At 41.3% G+C, this 17924-nt stretch overlaps 2 protein-coding genes and 2 long non-coding RNA genes across 4 annotated transcripts; all 4 read right to left on the bottom strand.

The window, feature by feature from the left end:
* Positions 1 to 37: 37 nt before the first annotated feature.
* LOC145707286 (uncharacterized) lies at positions 38 to 3237 on the bottom strand. The gene is made up of 7 exons (XM_081784787.1): positions 2829 to 3237; positions 2252 to 2406; positions 1990 to 2202; positions 1432 to 1572; positions 1100 to 1366; positions 714 to 960; positions 38 to 489 (listed from the first exon to the last, which is right to left on the bottom strand). Exons 1-7 carry the CDS (start codon positions 2991 to 2993, stop codon positions 238 to 240), a joined length of 1440 nt encoding a protein of 479 aa, XP_081640913.1. The 5' UTR covers positions 2994 to 3237; the 3' UTR covers positions 38 to 237.
* Positions 3238 to 4759: 1522 nt separating this feature from the next.
* Positions 4760 to 8492, bottom strand: LOC145709714 (uncharacterized). The gene is made up of 5 exons (XR_014134930.1): positions 8433 to 8492; positions 8243 to 8318; positions 5323 to 5358; positions 5158 to 5237; positions 4760 to 5074 (listed from the first exon to the last, which is right to left on the bottom strand). It is a non-coding gene; the product is annotated as an uncharacterized LOC145709714 (long non-coding RNA).
* A 10-nt stretch (positions 8493 to 8502) lies between these two features.
* Positions 8503 to 11037, bottom strand: LOC145706675 (uncharacterized). Its single transcript, XM_081784101.1, has 2 exons — positions 10464 to 11037; positions 8503 to 8837 (listed from the first exon to the last, which is right to left on the bottom strand). The coding sequence occupies exons 1-2, from the start codon at positions 11035 to 11037 to the stop codon at positions 8503 to 8505; spliced, it is 909 nt and encodes a 302-aa protein (XP_081640227.1).
* Positions 11038 to 13953: 2916 nt separating this feature from the next.
* Positions 13954 to 14694, bottom strand: LOC145708054 (uncharacterized). Its single transcript, XR_014134797.1, has 4 exons — positions 14607 to 14694; positions 14460 to 14559; positions 14215 to 14345; positions 13954 to 14102 (listed from the first exon to the last, which is right to left on the bottom strand). It is a non-coding gene; the product is annotated as an uncharacterized LOC145708054 (long non-coding RNA).
* Between the last annotated feature and the right edge of the window lie 3230 nt (positions 14695 to 17924).

Below are 17924 nucleotides of genomic sequence, written 5' to 3'. Positions count from 1 at the left end.
ACCTAATGAAATCATCGTTGATATCAAAACAAGCTGATTTGTCGTTTTTAAGATATTTTTATTGAATGGATATACAATTGAATTTCGTCCATGAGAAATGGACATTTTTTGAAAGCATTTTCTTGAGAAAAGAAAAGAAAAAACTGGGCGACAGTAATAATGAAGGAAGAAAATTAAGTACAGAAAAGTATTTTTAGAGAAAGTTTAGTTGAAGTTGAAATTATGAATTTTGTCATTTCAGCCGACCAGCGGGGAGAGATAGTCGTAAACCTCGAGGTAGACGCGCGACGGGTGAAGAATTGCAATCGCAGAGTCCGAAGTGTGAACAGAGTGCGGACTCACCGATTGTTTCAGGAAGGCGCGCTGGTAGGAAACGGTCTTGGTCTGGTCGTCTTTGCGGTAGAACTTGAGGACGAAGGTTTGCGCGTGGATTTGGTCGAAGCCGGTCAGAGTGATGGTTTCGCCGTTGACGAGGACGTTTATATCCGACTAAAGTTTCTTTTAATGCGGATTTGAATTGAAGAGAGGGGTTATCATTCGAGCCATCAAGTATCTCTAGAATCTGGGCTAGAGGTTAGGGTTACGGACTGGGAACTCTTAAGGGGGTACGGGGGCGAAGCCCCTGGTTAAGGCCTTAGGGGGTCCAGGGAGTTAGGGTTAGGGGCAGCTCGAATGTTAACCCCCTACTACCATTTAAATCGACAAATTAGTACCTTGCAGCGGAGATCGACCGGAGTAACAACGGTTCGTAGGTCATCGACAGAGCTAATTCGAAACTCCAGTCGATCATGATACCAGAAGCAGATTTCATTTCCGAGGTAGGCGAGGCCAACATCGTCTGGAATCGTAAACAGCGTTCGCTGCTTGAAGACCTCTTCCTCCTCGGCTCCTGCTCCCATCTTCGAAAATGGCAACTTGACGCATTTTATGTTTACGGCCGAACCAAAGTATCGTGCGCATCTATAATTGCATTATCCGTAAATACGATTGATAACTCGATAATGCACTTTTTTTTATTTATTTTGTAAAAAGAATGGATAATTGACGAGAAAAGTGATAATGAGCGCACTTGTTTTTCCACTAAATTTACACAACTTACTTTTCGAGGGTGAGTTTGTAGAAAACACTGCCAAAGAGGTAGAGCTTCTGGCTCAATGCCTCCGTGTTGATGACAGTTTCAATCTCCGTCACATCCGTCGCCTGTGGGCCTGCAAAGAGATACGTAGCCTCGGTCGTGTCCATATCCTCGAAGTCGGCGGCCAGACCTTCTTCCTCGATGTCGGCCTCGTCGCTGCGCTGGACGCAAATCAAAATTCGCCCATTGGGATCGACGGAGATAATCCTCAGCGTTGTGTAGTTGTAGCTTCTAGAAACAGATTTGTTTATTCCGCCTCGATCAAGCGTGGACGAACATTTCCTGAATAAACTTACTTGGCTGACTGGAGCCCCCAGAGTAGATTGAAATTGATGGTGCAGTAAGCTCTGATCTGGACATGTCCATTGTCTGAAATCGCAGCGTAGATGATGTATTTTTCCGATGCGTAGAGCTCGATGTTTGACTTGCAAGTCCAACTAGAAGAATACATTAAGGGGGTAGATATCAATAATCGAATTTGATGTCAGTGTTTTCTCAAATTTTTAGCATAGTGACTCCCTTATTTTTTCTGCTCAAAATTTATTTCAGGCATTTATCTCTTTCCTATGGAAGCCAAAAATTCAGATTTCTTGAGCTTTCGAGGTGCTTTTTAGAAAAGTTAGAAAAATTCAAAATTTCAGCTTCCATAAGAAATAGAGAGAATGTTCTAAAGTTTTTGTTTCAAAAGTAAAATAAGGGTGTTACTATTTTAATTTTGGGAGAAAAGTCTGACAGAAAATGGCGATTCTTGATATCTACCTCCTTAAGAGAATTAATCAATCATTTTTTATCATAAGAGGACTTTCATAGATTTAGATAAAATGCTTTAGATAATGTCAAGTTATGTAACTTACATGTTCTCGACTGGCGTTTCCGTGCAGTCGATGTAGTGCATTTGCTGATTCTGACGTCGCCAGATGCAGAGCTTTTTGTTTCTTGTGAAGCAGACGACGTTTGTGTTCAAGACAGGATTGTGCATCGGCGAAGCAGCGTCCAGCACGTGAATCGAGCACTTTTTCTGGTCAAAGACAGAAGCTTCTTTGAGCATCTGGTGCGCCGAGAGAAACCTGTAAAAGAGTCAGTTTGACAGAGTTAAGGCGATTTAAGGCGACTTGCCATGCGACAGGCTCGCGATTTGTCCAAGACGAGAGGTTCGGATTCTGCCGGGCGAGCTCGTCATAGTTGTAGTTGAAAAAGTCGACGAATTTCGCGTCGTATCGGAACTTGTCCAGAAGCGGGTAGTAACTGGGGTTTTTGCGAGCTCTGCGCGCCTGATTCAATTAGATTAATATTTTCTCGCCGATGAGAGCAGAGTTGCAAATTATGCTTTATTTTTGCTGAGCTGAGCGGGGCTATTTCGGAGGTCATTGAGCGGAGCTGAGCTGAGCAGACCTTTTTTAAGGTAGTTGAGCTGAGCTGAGCGGGCTCTAATTGGAGCTGAGCTGGTTGAGCTGAGCTGTTTTTTTACTGTGTTTTAGTAGCAAAATTGTTTTAAAATCATTGAGCTGAGCTGAGCTGAGCTAAGTGATAATTGTCTGAGCTGAGCTGAGCAGAACAGATCATGTTCGAAAATAATTGAGCTGAGCGGAAAGTGTGTGAGCTGAGCTGAGCTGATCACTGTAAGAAATCACTGACTCAGCTCAGCAAATTTGCAACTCTGGATGAAACTTTCATCATGAAAGAAGTTCTTTACCTCAATCGTCAGATAGTCCAAAATCGCGTCCTTCCAAGGATGGATCTTCAGAAGCGTCAAAATCTGCGCCAGATTGACTTGGGAGAGGATCTTGAGCTGCAGCTCCATTGGGAAATCGGTGAAGCTCACTCCCGCCTGACTCATTTTTAACAAACTGAGCTCCATCTTTCTCTTGAATTTTACAAACACCAAAATTCACGGCATTCTAGAAAATATCGAAAATAACGATAAAAGAATAATTGAAAAACAAGACGGAAATTTAGATGGAGCTACTTTTTGCTTATTCTGCAGAATACAGCGCGTCTTCCAGACAGAAACTCCAGAGAACTCTTTTATTTTCCCAAACTTGGAACTTTTAACTCTTTTCAGAAGAGTCTTCTGATTGTGAAAAAAAATCGAAAAAAATATCTGCCCCAAAATTGGGCCAATAAAGATCCTTGATCGATTGTAAAGGGTTGAAAATATTTTCCGCGAGCTCAGCCACTGTAGCGTGAAAAATTGGTGTCGAGTTTTCTCAGATTTTTCCTTTGTGCTGCTAAAGATCAAACAATCCGAAAGAACGATCACCGAAGAAGCTCATTTCATATTTATAGATTATAAAAATGAATAAAAAGCAAAACTCATCTTTCAATTTCTCTCATTTCTGGCTCGCTGAAAAACCTCTTTTCTCGTCGATGAAGCTTGGCGACCTGCCAGGGATCTCCCTTTTCTTCCGAATGCTTGCGTAGCTTTTCATCATTTTTCGAAAAAAAATAATCTCGGTTTTTTTGGAAAAGAAATTTCAATTTCGCTTTTTTAAAATTCCAAATGCTCTTTATTGTTTTTGACAGTGAACAACACGAAAAAGACTTGAAAGAGTGAAATCAAGGAAGAGTCATCCTCCAATTGAGAACTCGCGGAGACGGGCAATCAGCTTCGCAAAATATGGGTCGTCTCGCATGGATGGCGGAATGGGCGAACTTCGCTTTCGTTTTTCGTAGCTTACGACTGTATGCGCCGCTAGATAAGGTAGCTCTTGTTTGGGTGACACGATTTACCTTGCAGAGAGTCTAACAGTTTAGTTCAACGTTTATTTCTAAATGCGTTTTAAGCAGTTATTTATTTTCCGCACGAGATAAGCTACTTTTGCTAAGCTGAATTACTATTCTGTATTTTGAACTCTGATCTGGACATCCCCACACGACGCTTCCGTCCGGCGCGTTGTAAATGATACATCCACCTGTTTCAGTTTCCAAAATTAGCAAAAGTCATTTTCAGCGAAAAAATGGCTACTCGATTGGAACAGACTTGCAAATTTTGCTGAGTTGAGCTGAGTTGGCCTTTTTCAGAGGTCATTGAGCGGAGCTGAGCTGAGCAGACCTTTTTTTTAAGGTAGTTGAGCTGAGCTGAGCTGAGCGGACCCTAAATAGAGCTGAGCTGGTTGAACTGAGCTGAGGGACTGCTCAGCTCACCCAGCTAGCTCAGCTCAGCTCAACCAGCTCAGCAAATTTGCAGCTCTGAATTAGAAACTCTTCCTGTCGAGCTCAGTCCGTCGTGTCCTTTAATCTCCGTTGCATTTGCCACCGCCAAGACCAGCAAAAGTTTAATCAAGTTTCTCATGTTTTTGGTTGGATATTTCTCTCTAGCGAAGGATCTTATCAATGTAGTAAGTCTTGCTTGTTTTCTTTTAATCGCGTTACTGATTGAAAACCTAATTAGCTTTGCATCGCAACGATTTTTATTTTTAGCGAAAGACCCTTTTTTGTGGCTCCCTTTTGCGGCTGAATTTGCATCGGCTGAATGCAAGCTGTCAAACAAGGGTTTATATACCAAAGAGGGCGATTTGGATTATCCGCCTTTTCTCTTTTAAAATTTGAGTCAAGTGTTTTCTTGTTTTATGTTTTCTTTTATCATTTATTTATTGTTGAATCAAATTGGGTCATTTATCTGGATTGATTTTTTACATGTGTTCAGTAGTATAGTTACAGTTATCTACAAAATAGTTTGAATTGATTGCTATTTATACAGTTAGTTCGAGTTACAGTTAATTTCGCGATCGCGTAATAGTAGAAGTCGTGGAGGAGGAGGAGCCACTCCGCGTGTAGGAATGATTAGCTGCATCCGACAAGAGCGTGGGAGAGAGGATCGAGTACTCGTCTTCTGATAATCCGCTCGAGTTGCTCGAGCTCGAGCTCGAAGATGACGAGGAGGATGAGTCCGAGGAGGCATCAGAAGTGCCCGAGGCGATTACGCTGTGTTGTGTGTGCCTAGAATAGAGAGTGTTTTTATGTGCTTACAGCGTTTTGACACGGCGCTAGACTCTCAACATTAATAGACATTGATAACGCACTTGACGAAAACTAAACATCCATGTCATACGTCGTTGACGGTCTCGTTGAGGGGCGATTATCATTTAATTCGGTGTCGGAACTGAAATTTATTATTTATACACGCGTGTCCAAACCAAGAAGAGCGCTCGAATGAGGAAATGTTAGAAGTGCCTAAATTTGCTAACCTGATGGAGGAGCGATCAAAGTCGATCTCGACGGCGCTATAAGCAGAATTGTTATTTGTGTTGCTGCTGTTCGTGGTTGTTGTGGTGGTCTGTGCGGTTGTGTTTGTGAAACTTGGTGTTTGAGTGATAGAAGGTGCTGTGCTCGTGTGATCAGAATTGAACACCGAAGTGTATTGGTCGTAGGAGACCTTGGCAAATGTGCGTGAGTTAAGCTGCTCTCCAGAGCCGCTCGTTTGAGTTCCCAAATACGACTTCATCCTGCTTCCGACGGGAGTCCGACCGCCAAAGGACATTTTACGAGGAGATTTCGAGGTTGAACCATCAGTCGTGAAACGCTCCACTTTTTCCGAAAAACTTTCCGGCGACTTTTGAGAAACGCGTTTACTCCTCGTCGAGGAACGCTTCGCCTTTGCTCCAATGACAGGATGCTGCCGAAATCGACGAGGTCGCTCGTTGATTTCGCTTTCAAAAGTAGAGAGCATTTTTCGCACTGGAATTCTCGAAACTTCTCGCTGACACTCGGCGTCGGAGCGCTCCGACATTTCAGAAAGGACCTCCTCGAGCTCGTCCATAAAATCGGACATTTTCAATTCCAACTGGGTCGGCGATTTTCGCGACTTTTTACTTTTCTTGGTTTCAATTTTCTTTACTGACAATGTCTCTTTGTCTGCCTTTTTACGTGCTTTTTCGGGGCTCTTTGCTGGAGCCATTTCTGCGCTTGTATTTTCCGCTTCAGTGATTGAAATTTCCGGGAAGGTTGAAAGAGAAACGTCGGTTGGATCGTGAGTTGGTGCGGCTAAATTGGTCTCATCGTGGGATTTCTTCGAACTGGACCTCTGAGAATTTTTTCGCGATGATTTCCGTGTTGAACGCGAGCTCTTCGAACTCTTGCGCGATTTTTCTCATACGATCGGCGGGAATATTCGGTTTTGCCGGACTTTCCGCTTTTTGAAAGTTGAGAATCGGAGCAACTTGACGATCTCGATGATGATGATGAACTGGAGGATGATGATGAAGATGAAGATGAGGATGATGATGATGAACTGGAGGAGCGGGATCTGGAGGATCGGGATGTGCGAGATCTTGAGCGAGAAACAGAATATCTCGGTGAGCCTGATCTTCGAGAGCTTGTATCGTAATCTGTTATCTTCGTATTCGACCTTGTAAGCTCTGAATGATCGTACTTGCTTAGATCAGTTTGTGACAGGTTGCTCAGCTCGTAGGTCCGTGAGCGCTCGTCTTCCTCGATTTTTTCGTTTTGCATGGAGTAGTAGTATCCTTGCGATCTGCGCAAATCGTTTGTGGACAGGGTACTCGAATAGGCCCCCTTTGATCCAGTCGAATATCCTCGAACCCGTTCATCGCTTGAGTATTTCTCAGAATAAGAGTTTTGCTTCGAAATGTCAGAGTACGATTTTGAGTACTGATTTAGGCCCGATTTAGACCAGTCTGTCGTATTGACCACAGTTGGCTCTGTGTAATCTGTCGCAGTGTAGTTTTTGCTTCCAGAGTTAGAATGAGAAATCTCATCTCGGGATCTGGAGTAGTCCGTTTCGTCTACTGAAAAAATGAAGTTATAAAGCTTGTTTTGCTTGAAATTGAAATTCACCTTTTGAAAAACTGTGCGTTCTTGTCTCAGTCTCGCTAGTTTCGTCACGTGATCGTTGAGTTGTTGCTTCGGTTTCTGTTTCAGTTTCCGTTTGCGTGAATGTTTCGGTTGTTCTGGTCATACTTGATGAAGTCATCAAATCAGTCCTCGAGCTCGTCATCGTCGTTGAAGCGGTAATAGTCAATGTTGTTCCCGTTTTCGTTCCTGTTCCTGTCTCAGTTCCCGAGAAAAAGCTTTGATCGTTTCCAGTCCAGCTCGTGGTTCGTGTGGTTCCAGTGTCTGTCGTTCCGTGAGTCGACAATGTCGTTGGATCGGTTGTTGTCTTCCCAGTGGTGCTATCCAACACAGAAGTATGAATATCCGCAGAAGTATCGTTTTTCTTTGTTTTCAAGAGAGTGCGAGTTTGACTTTGGGTCGTCGCCGAATTTGTCAGACTCGAGTTCGAATTTTTGCTCGCCTTTTTGTTCCGTTCTTTCACCGATTTTCTCCTTTGCACTTTCGGCTTCACGCCTTCCACCTCGCTCAGATCTTCCATTCGAGGAAGCATTTTTCCCTTTTCGCGATTTCGCCGTCTGTACTCGCTTTCCGAGTCCGTGACAAGAAGACTGTCCGATTTCGCTTTGGCAAGCCACTTTTTAGCGTTTTTCACTTTTTCGGCGATGTTTTTATTTGCGTGCTTGCTTGTCTTTTTCTTGCTTGTTTCCTTCTTTGTTTCTTTTTCGACGATCATTTGAACATCCGAACATGGCGCAGAGTCCATCACAACGTCATCATTCCCTTCTTCTATGAATCGAATTTTTATCTGTTTTACTTTCTTTGTTTACCTTCAGGAATGCTGTCAACATCCACATCTCGCTCTTTGATCGAACGTCCTTTTACTTTCTCGAAAGCTTTCGCGATCTCGCAGCTTTCAGAAATGTAGCCAGCTTCTTTCTGGTCCTTCTTGAAGATGTCCGAGTTGATGGAAATGCTGTCGACTTTGATTGTCGACGAGTCCGTGCCAACTGTTTCCGTGAAGCTCTTCCGCAAGTTCGCTTGGGAAGAACGGTCACTTACAGAAGCGAAGAAGACTTTACCTTTCACTTTGTCCAGATGATTTGAACTGATCGTTTTCTTGTCTGACTCGGAGGAGAAGACAGATGGCAAATCATCGAGTGAGAAATCGTTATTTTCAGAAATGTCTTTCGTGCTGTCAAAACAAAATGTGAGCAATCAAAAATCAAGCAATCGAGAGTTAGTGAATAAGAAAAGAGTGAACCGATGAGAAAATGTTTTCTTATCGTCTGTGCTTGCCACGTTAGTGCTGCTTACCTAAGCTGCGCCGAGCCTGGAACATCAATGATCGAGCTTGGACCAGTCTGCTCGTCAATCTGTGCTGTTACAGTCGCTGAAATAGTTAATAGTAGTATCACTCGATTGTTGGTTCTATTTATTATTAATACTAAAATTACAATAGTCTTTTTTTTTGTTTATTTAGTTGAAAAGTGCTTAAAAAACTTACGTAACAAGAAGTTTGGATTGTAGTAGCTTGGATTCACGTGGCCTGGTGCCATTTCATGGTCCCACTAAAATTATAAATAATGAAAATGAATTTTCAGACAAACCTTATCGTAATTTGACCCCGGCTCATCTTGGGCAAATTTCTTCATGGGCTTGATTTCACTAGCTTTTCGGTTTCCAAACATGACGAACAAAATTGCCACTGCAACGAGAAACATAATTGTTGGAATAATAACTGCCACAAGTGATTTTCCCAGGATTGGGGGATCTTCGCCTAGTTCTTCTTGCGTGCTTGATTGATCTGAGAAGGTGCTGGTTGTGAGTGTTAGGGTCGAGACCAGCGTGGAAAAGGATGAGGAGGAGGAGAGTGTCTTTGTTGTTGTCGTTGGAATCGGCGTTGTTGATTCTGAAACAAAATCTTAATCCAGCACTTTTGATCATTTTTGATTCAAAAAATGATGAAAAGAAAAAAGAAATTTATCTTTATTTAGTTGTTTTCAAGAAAAATGGAAAGTAGTAATTACTATGATTGATTGAGTCTGAGCCGGTATTTTCGCTAGATTGAGAGCCGCTATTTCCAGGAATTGTTGCCCAATACGGTGTTGAGCCCTGATGAATGGGAATCGGAGTGTTTGTCGGCGGCTCTTCTACAACCTCATCGACGCCACCAAAGTCTTCGTTGTCTTCAAAATCGACAGTAATAATCGGCTCGGCAGAGAATCCCGTGTTTCCAGAGCCTTCTTGGAACCCGAAAGAGCGTTGAATCGAGCCACCAGAGCCCTCCATTTCCTTCAAATCGTTCCCGAACATTCTGCTCTGGTGATTCTTCTTTTCTTGGATGTTGAGGCTCTTCTCGAACTCTTCCCAGGTCTTCTCTAGCATTTCCTGCATAACTCTCTTTTCTTTGTTCTCATTTAGCTTCTTTTCGCGTCTCTCTTGCTTTTCCAGCCTTCTTAGCTTTCTCTTCCTTCCGTGTTCCTTTGGAGCTTTTCTTCTGGACCGACCGAATTGCACTTTCGGTGGCCCCATAATCGGAAATCTCTCGTTTTCAAATCTCAAAAAATGGTTCTTCTCCTTTTTCTCCTTTTTGATAATTTTGACCTTCAGAAAGTGGAAAGATTAAGGGGCGATGTGTCGCCACCAGTTGCTCAGAAGTGAGTTTAACTATTCATGCGCCAGATGAATAAAGAAAGGCGGATATCGAAACATGCAGTATCCGGGTACTGAGCGTGTTTTGAGGGAACTAGCAGCCATCATGAATGCTAAATGAAACGCGAGAACATGGCGAGTTTTAGTACCCGCCCAGACAAAAAATAACATAAAAGAAAATACGATTGCCCAAGTAGCTCATCCGCTTTATCTTGGAATCTAATTCAGAAATTACTTGAAACTTAATTTGAAAATAATGAGATAATAATTAATTACATAATCTATCGGATGAGGAGCTAAGTTTTCTAGCATCTAATGATTATACCATGAAAATGAGCGACCAAATAATCATGAAAATAAGGGTTAAAAATGTGTTATCGCTAAAAGCATACCCCCATTCGGAGATTTTGCATGAAAAATCGTCAGGATTATACCAATGATAGCAGACTCAATTCCGGGGTTGCGCCGCCACTATGAGAATCCTGTCTTGTGATTGGCTGACCGGTTAAGCTGTTCGCCATCCGTGGCGAACAGCTTCAAATCTCGGGCAAAGGCCTGCTATGTCAAGCTATCGGAATCTTGCTTGCTTTCAGTAGCAAGGTACTGTAAGAGTAGAAGTGATACACTAGCTTATTCAATGAGCGAGCTGACGCGAAGCAGTTGTGTTATCAAACGTTGCATATCTAATTCTAACAAATTCATCATTCACAGATGCAGCGCTATAGCTGGCTCAGAGTACTATAAACTACAAATAATTCAGCTAGTAGTCCACGTAGCGAGCAGGCTTCAGAGAATCGTCTTATTCGATAGTAGATATAAAAAATAAATCTGGAATGATACCAAATCAACGTTTGTGTCTGTTTAGCGTCAAGAGGATGTTTACCTGTTTCTACAATCCCTGTCGTCATCGTTTCAGCTGTCGTCGACGTTTCTGCGGTCGTCCCTGAATAATCAGCGGTTGCCCCTGTGGTCGCAAACGAAAACGTTGAAAGAGTCTCAACCCCGCTGGAACTTTGAGCTGTTGTTGGCAGCGAAAGTGGACGCGTTGTGACATCTTCTGTTGTTGTTTCGTACTTTTCCGTGGCTTTGGTTGAATAAAATGGCGTTGTCGTGAATTCAGGAAAAGTTGATGCAATTGTCGGAAGAAACGTTGTAAGATCGAAAATTGAAGTTGAGGAGAAAAATGTTGAAGAAAATATAGCATCAGTAGTTGGTTCTTCGCTTGGAACTGTGGATAACGAGTCTTGGAACAAAACAGTTGTAAGCGCTTCTGAAGTCGATAAAATCGTTGTAATTAAATGTGTGGTAAATGTAGTTGTGGTAGAAGTTTTCGTGGTGGGGTCATCGCAATATTCATCATATCTTCCACAAATTTTATTCAATCCGCATTCAAAATAGCCAGGAATTTCAGTTACATTTCCTTCAATATCTTCCGGATCTCTGTTTCTAAGATTCATTATAATTCTTCAAAAAGACAAAAATGAACTAAGATTAATCTTTTTCCTGAAAAATAAAACTTGGTCGCCGGGGCACTCTTGAGTCTTAGAGGAAATGCAATAAATTCATAAGCAAGATAGAAAATATTTCGATCATTTGAATTCTTTCCTGAACGCCGTATGTCTCATTACACATGAAAAACTGATTGCTACAACCATTATCAACCCAATAGCAAAAAGTACAAATATCAGGACAGTAACCGGAACATACTCTCTCCTTCATTTTTCTCTCAAGAATTGAACTCTTTTTTTAAGAAATCTGGAGCAAGGTCATCTCCTATTTCTTCTTATCTCATTTAATTTCGGAATTCGGCATTATCCAAACGTCGAGCATATGATGATCGCGTTTTTACGAGCAAGCAAAGTTCAGTTGGCTGACGAAGAGGAGCGTGTTGGATCTGCTGCTCCTTTGATGTTATGGAGCAAAACTTTCGCTGCCAGTGGTGACATCGCCATAAATTTCAACGTTCCGGAAAATCGAAAAGTCCGAAACGGAAATGGCAGCACCCGACTAGAACTACACATTCCCTTGCCCCTTATTTAAGGGGGTCCCCAACGATTTTTCCGAAATGAGCGATTTTCAAACGGCGCTCACGGCGTCACGGACTTAGATTTTTCAAAAATTTTTTTTCGTACAACTAGATCATTCTTAGATCTAGTGAAGCGTGTCTCAAATTTTTTTTAATCCAATCACATTCGGCGCTAGAGCGCCGAGAAGGTAACCATCTCGCGCAAAATCGCGTTTTTGGGTACTTTTTGAACGAGATTTACTCCAAAAATTTAGGAAACAATTTATTTTTTTCCTGTGGTTTCTAAAAGGTCTAACGCTAATCTAGTGAAGCGTATCTCAGTTTTTTCAAATTCCAAAAAATGATAATGTAACGAAGACGATCAAAATAATGTACGATTTTTGAAATTTCAACCATGCGAATTGCCTTCCGGGCATTACCCAAACCCATATTTTCGGACATAAATAGAAAGTTGAGCTCATAGCCTTTCTAAAAATGTGCCATATTTGTACTTTAGACAACTGTAAATAAGGGTTGATTTTTTAATTTCCATGCAAATACATCAAAATTGGCCACTTCAAGGTCAATTTTGGACACTTTTTTCTAAAACAATCGAAAAAAGCTAGGGACCTTTTTGAAGCTTTTTGCATGAGGAATTCAAATCTGAAGAGAAAAATCTAGAATTCGAAAAATGTAAAAATCGTGGGGGACCCCCTTAAGTAAATAAGACTGATGTTGCTCAGAAGAAGCGTTGCTTGCTTATTTTGAAAGGTTCCATCGCAATTCCATCAATTCCTGAACGATCATTTCATTCATAATCTGTTTGTGCGGTTGAATAATTAAGTGTAAGTGAACCAACACGCATTTCGAGTTTCCTGCTGAGTAATTCAGTCCCTTTCTTGATTATGCAGAGCGACAACGCTAGAACAAATAACACCGCCGTCCAGCAGTTTTTCGCATACGAATCAAGTTTTCTATTGAGTAAATTTTATTTTCCAAATAATTCCAAATAACCGCGAATTTCAGTAAAATTTTCGGCAATTTCATATTGGATTCGATCATTATCACTTGGTAAAAGGGATAATTTTTCAATTATTTTCGTTGAAAATCAAAAATTAAAGCAATCAGCTCAGAAATATCGTAAACAGATGGTGCTCAAGAGCTCTCGTAAATATAAGTGAACATCCCCTAGGGAAGTCAAAATAAAATCAGTATCAAAATAAGAGCAAAGCTTTCACCATGAGTTACGAAATGGACGGGGATTGGGCTCATTTCTCCACTACCGCAAGCCCAGTGATACACGAAGATACGACTGGATTCGTAATTTTGGTATGCGTGACTCTCATCGCTTGTTGTTACGGATTGTTCGAGCGCTGTAGAGAAGATGGGCAAGAAAATCAACTAGACGAAGAGAAAGAAGAAGCAATACTCAAAGTGGAACATCAGAGACAAGTGAAAGCTCAACAGGAACCAAGCCGCCTGAACTCCTTTGAAAAGCAGAAAAGCCAGGAAGTTAATACAAAAGAACAGACACAGCAAAACCCCTCTTCTTGCCCGATTTGCTTTCAAGTCTTCAATGGTAACGATTGTCAAGAATGCACTCTTCCCTGTGGCCATCGCTTTTGCAACGATTGCTTGAACCGTCTTTCTTCCTGTCCAATTTGTCGAAAGCCTTTCACCAACGACCAGATCATCAAGCTCTACTGAACAACATTTTCCCCTCAGCAACACTTGTCTCTATCACACTGAAAACTCTCCAAAAATTTCTCATTTATTTTCGCTGAATATCAAGAATTATAGCAATCAGCTCAGAAATATCATAAACAGTCGGTGCTCGAGAGCATTCGTAAATAAAAGCGAAGTCAGAAAAATGAATTTATCAAAAAAATAAGAGCAAAGAAAATTTCATCATGGATGCACTTTATATAATATTGATTGTTCTTTTTGCTGGTGCGACTTTCATAGCGATGTTGAAATGCATCGCTGTATATTTTTTCTTTGAACTGATCGACGACTGCATTGGAGATCGAGGAGACAATTTACGCGATTCAGGAACTTATGAAGGAGCATTTCGATCAGGCCATCAAGCTCTACTGAACAACATCATTCTCTAAGCAACCTCTGTAAAACTGATAATTCGAAAGAAATGAATAAAAATAAAAAAAAAACTGATTTCATTCATTTATTTCCTATTTTTCCTTCAAGTATCTATTAGATACTTGAATAATAATTAGATACTTCAATAATATTGATTCAAATGAAATTTTTTAAGAAGATTTTTGGTCAAAAAATATTCAATAAATTGCATAATTTTTGAATTGTATTTTGAAAGCTTTTCTTGAAGTGGTGCGCTGGAGCACGCGGCGTGCAAATGGAATTTGTTTTATTTCATTTGTCAGAACTAAAAGGATTGAGTTGCTCGATAACGGACTTGGCGACTGCATCGGTGGCAGCTTTCGTGAAGTCCTGCGGTTGTTCCGTGACCACTTCTGCTTTTCCAAAGCCTTTTGTATCTTTCTAAACGGAAGTGTTTGCATGCGATTATGAGCTAAATAGGTTTCTTCTTCTGGCTCGACTTGGATCCTTCTCAAGCCAAAAAAGAACGTGCGTAAAATTCGTATTTTCCTACCTCTTTCAGATCAAGTTGTGCTTGAACAACAAAGGCTCTGGAGCATAAAAATAGTTTCATCCACGTGGTGGCGCTTTTTTCGCCAATGTTTCTTTCTTCGACCATTTTGGAATAAGTAGCTTTGGTCTGGGCTCGGCAACCTGTGTTGAAAACCTGAGTCAGGGGCTGAAAGATCTCGTGGGTTTTCAGTAGAGACCTGACTCAGGTTTTCAACACAGGTTGCCGAGCCGACGCTTTAGTAAGACAAGCTTTGAAAAGTGATGTGAAAAGCATCGTTATTGGAAAGCCAATATAGAAGAAGGGATTGCCGCAGCAGCCGCAGCAGCCGTGGCCGAGAAAGAATGTCTAAGATCGTTCTCTTGACGACGATATAATCAAGGTCATTGTCATACCCCTGCAAAGCCTGCGCATTCCAACACGTCGGCAGAGAAGAGCCAGCAACAAGCAGCGGATAATCCTTTGCTACGTCCTTCATACTTATCCTTGATTCTCTACTGCTCGGCTCGAAAACTTGTGTAGAAAACTTGAGGTTAGTTCTGAAGGGACTTTGAGGAAAAGCCGCGTAAGGATTAACCACCTTCAGAACCTGACTCAGGTTTTCTACCCAGGTTCCCGAGCTCTACTTTTAATCAAAGCTCAAGAAACTCATTTAAGAATCCAGTGGCTTGTTATTGTGCTTTCCGTGGTAGTAATAAGGGAGACAGCAGCCAATAAGGCAAGAAATCTGGTCGTGCTCGCCACGACACGGGCAGCAGTAGTCGGAAGTCCAGCGCTGTTTCTAAACCATCAAGTGAAGTGCGAGTGCTAAATTGCCGCATCTCGAAATTTTCCAAAAAAAGGCGACACTTTTGCGATAAGATTTCAATTTCTCGAAATTTTCCCTTTTCTCTCACGCTCCTTCTTCTCTACCTGCGGAACAGTAGACGGTGCTGTGGTGGTGGTGTCGACCACGGCTTCCTCCATGCTCGAATTAAAAATGCTCGAGAGGGATAGATAAACGAATAAAACGTGAGGCGCGATGCGCAAACAACGCAAACTCAAAAAATCGCACAACAATTGCAACAAATTAAACAGCTAAAAAAAGAGTGCTCAGCATCAAGGGTTAGGTTAAGGGTCTGGGCTCGGCAACCTGTGTAGAAAACCTGAGTCAGGGTCTTCAAAGAACTCCTGAAGCAGGTTTTCTTCACAGGTTGCCGAGTCCAGATCTAAAAATCTTTTTTTCAAGTTCGGAAAAATCGAATTTGAAAAAAGATAATAACGATTTCAAACTTGGAACATCGTTTACGACGCTAGCGTCATTACCACGATGAGCTCAGAAGTGTTTTTAAATTATAACCTGGCGGTGGTCGAGATGTTAGCGCGAGAACGACCTTTTGCGGATTCAGCCAGACGGCCATTCGTTTTGGTCGAACATAGAATGTCTCCGCCATTCCAAAATCAAGTCTCGCAAATCAAGAATTCTGAGAATGACCCAATTATTCGTAAATACTTGCTCGCAGGAACTTGCATGCCCCTTCATTTTTTTCTGCAGTTCTTGTCGCTCAAGCTGGCTGATTGGGTTAAAGCAGCTCGAATGCAGCGTCGGACGTGGACATGATTGTTTCTCCTGCATTCACCACGTGCTTCTTGCTTTTCTTTCTTATGCAACGCATCCGATACCGCATCATCCTTAATAATAATAATAATAGAGATACCAGCCGTTCACACTGAGATGCCCACTTCAACGGCAAAAGAGGAAGTTTTGTCGCCACGTAATTATTGACTTCGCGGCTGGGCTCGGCAACCTGTGTAGAAATCCTGAGTCAGGTCCTGACTGAAGACCGGCTTTTTTTTAAGACAAAGCCGCAAAGTGGCTTCGCCAAAATAATCAATTAACGAAATAAATAATTAATCATAATTTTTTTATTTTAATAAAAAAAATTTTAAATAATAAAAAATAAATTTTTTTTTTAATTCTTCTACTCGTCTAAAATTTGAATAAAAATTTCCTTCAAGTCGTTCTAGTTCTTTGATGAAACCTGGAAAAAATATTTTGGGTTCGTAAAATCCCAAAATCGAGCGTGTTATTAAATTAAACTCGCGGGTTATTACCCCACATCAGCACACGTATGCAAAACAAAAATTGACCGCATACGTAGCTTTTGTTTCCAAACTCATTTTTTCTGGGCAGTTCAACCTCTTCATCCTGGGCAATTACAATTAGGCGGCCAATCTTTTCCTTGAGAGCCAAGAGCGCCGGATACTTGTCTTCTTCTAAAAAGAGAGAAAAGAGTGATAACGGCGCTGTAAGAATTTCTCACTAGAATTCTTGCGCTTTTTCTGATTTGAATTCTCCTTATTAACGCATGAACGCACGAAATTTTTTTCCTGCTGAACGCATATTGCGCAGATTTCTGCGCAGCACCTTTGGAGCGTTGTAGCGACGATTGTGGTCGAGATTTGAAAAAACCGAATCTACCAAAATGAAGCTCAGACGCTTGCGAAGAAGCTAATTATAGTTTAAAATCCTAACCCTAACCTTAACCTCGCGAAAACAAGTGATTTCAAGTATTACCTAAAAAATGCCATTTTCTCAAGTTTTATCGATTGTTATACAAAAGATGATATAGTTTTAAATATATCGTCATTTTGATACCTTTTAGATTTATTTTTACTAAAATAAAATTAGCAGATTTCGTCAAAAAAGAATCAGTTTATAAGGAAAATTTCGAGAATTTAAAAGGGACGGAAATTTTCGCTCTGAAGCCAAAATTTTAACCTGAGGCCACAAAATTTTTTTGATGACAGATTTAGATTCCTCATCGAAAAAGAGTCCGAAAAGTGGGTGTTCATTTTAAATTTTGATAAAGTAAAAGTTGAGTTATCGAGCTTGGAAGGTGCTCTGCGCAGAAATCTGCGCAATATGCGTTCAAGCGTTAACGTGTTATTGGCAGTTTTTCTTAAAAATTTGTAAGAATATGAGAGAGAGGAGCTGATTTGAACCGCTGGAACGAAGGATTGAGTTTTGGGTCATGTTCTGATTATTTTCGAATTCCTGATCGCCTTGTTACTCGCAACAAACGCGCTTTCTAAAAGACGTCTGTCCCTTATTTTTTTAGATAAGTCAAACCACATGTAAGGCTCAAACCCTAACCTGCACTCGACAACTGGGCTCGGCGACCTGTGTAGAAAGCCTGAGTCAGGGTTTAAAAGATCATTAAAATCTAATTATTGGATTCAATCTTCATAAAAAAAGGGAAGTTAGACAAAATCAAACAAGCTCTGAATGAATTAATCTCGAAATCTGTAAGCGTGCCGTAACACTCTCACTGAAGCGTTCCCGGAGTTGTGAAATATTCAGCACGTGCTCGCCAGCCACAAAAATCCATATTTTCATTATCGAGAGTCCTGTCCTCGCGAAGCAGGTGAAAAGCGCTGATGTTCCTAGCTCGTTAGAATGCCCTCGTCTCCCACGTCGCTGCGTCTTCTTCTTTTTAAGCACTTCAACTTGCTCAATGCTCCATTCAAATTTGAGCTCGGAAGCCTGCGTAGAAAACCTGATTCAGCATCTGAAACGTCTTTAATTATAAGCCGCGTAGCGGCTTTTCATCAAAGTACTTTCACACCCTGACTCAGGTTTTTTACACAGGTTGCCGAGCCCAACTAGTACTGTTACATGAAAAAAGCTTGTTTTTTCTTTGAACTTCGACTGGAAAATGAACTCTCGATAA

This window comes from Oikopleura dioica, chromosome XSR (assembly GCF_907165135.1).
Source record: "Oikopleura dioica chromosome XSR, OKI2018_I68_1.0, whole genome shotgun sequence".
NCBI classification, from domain to species: domain Eukaryota; kingdom Metazoa; phylum Chordata; class Appendicularia; order Copelata; family Oikopleuridae; genus Oikopleura; species Oikopleura dioica.
The sequence above is the reverse complement of the archived record's forward strand: the minus strand, read 5'-3'. Positions and strand labels throughout refer to the sequence as shown.

Coding starts and splice junctions, on each gene's coding strand:
- LOC145707286 (XM_081784787.1), bottom strand. CDS start 2,993: ATGGAGCTCAGTTTGTTAAAAATGAGTCAGGCGGGAGTGAGCTTCACC. Junction 2,407..2,828: donor TGGACTATCTGACGATTGAG/GTAAAGAACTTC, acceptor TAATTGAATCAG/GCGCGCAGAGCTCGCAAAAA. Junction 961..1,099: donor TACAAACTCACCCTCGAAAA/GTAAGTTGTGTA, acceptor ATGCAATTATAG/ATGCGCACGATACTTTGGTT.
- LOC145706675 (XM_081784101.1), bottom strand. CDS start 11,037: ATGAATCTTAGAAACAGAGATCCGGAAGATATTGAAGGAAATGTAACT. Junction 8,838..10,463: donor GACAGGGATTGTAGAAACAG/GTAAACATCCTC, acceptor ATTTTGTTTCAG/AATCAACAACGCCGATTCCA.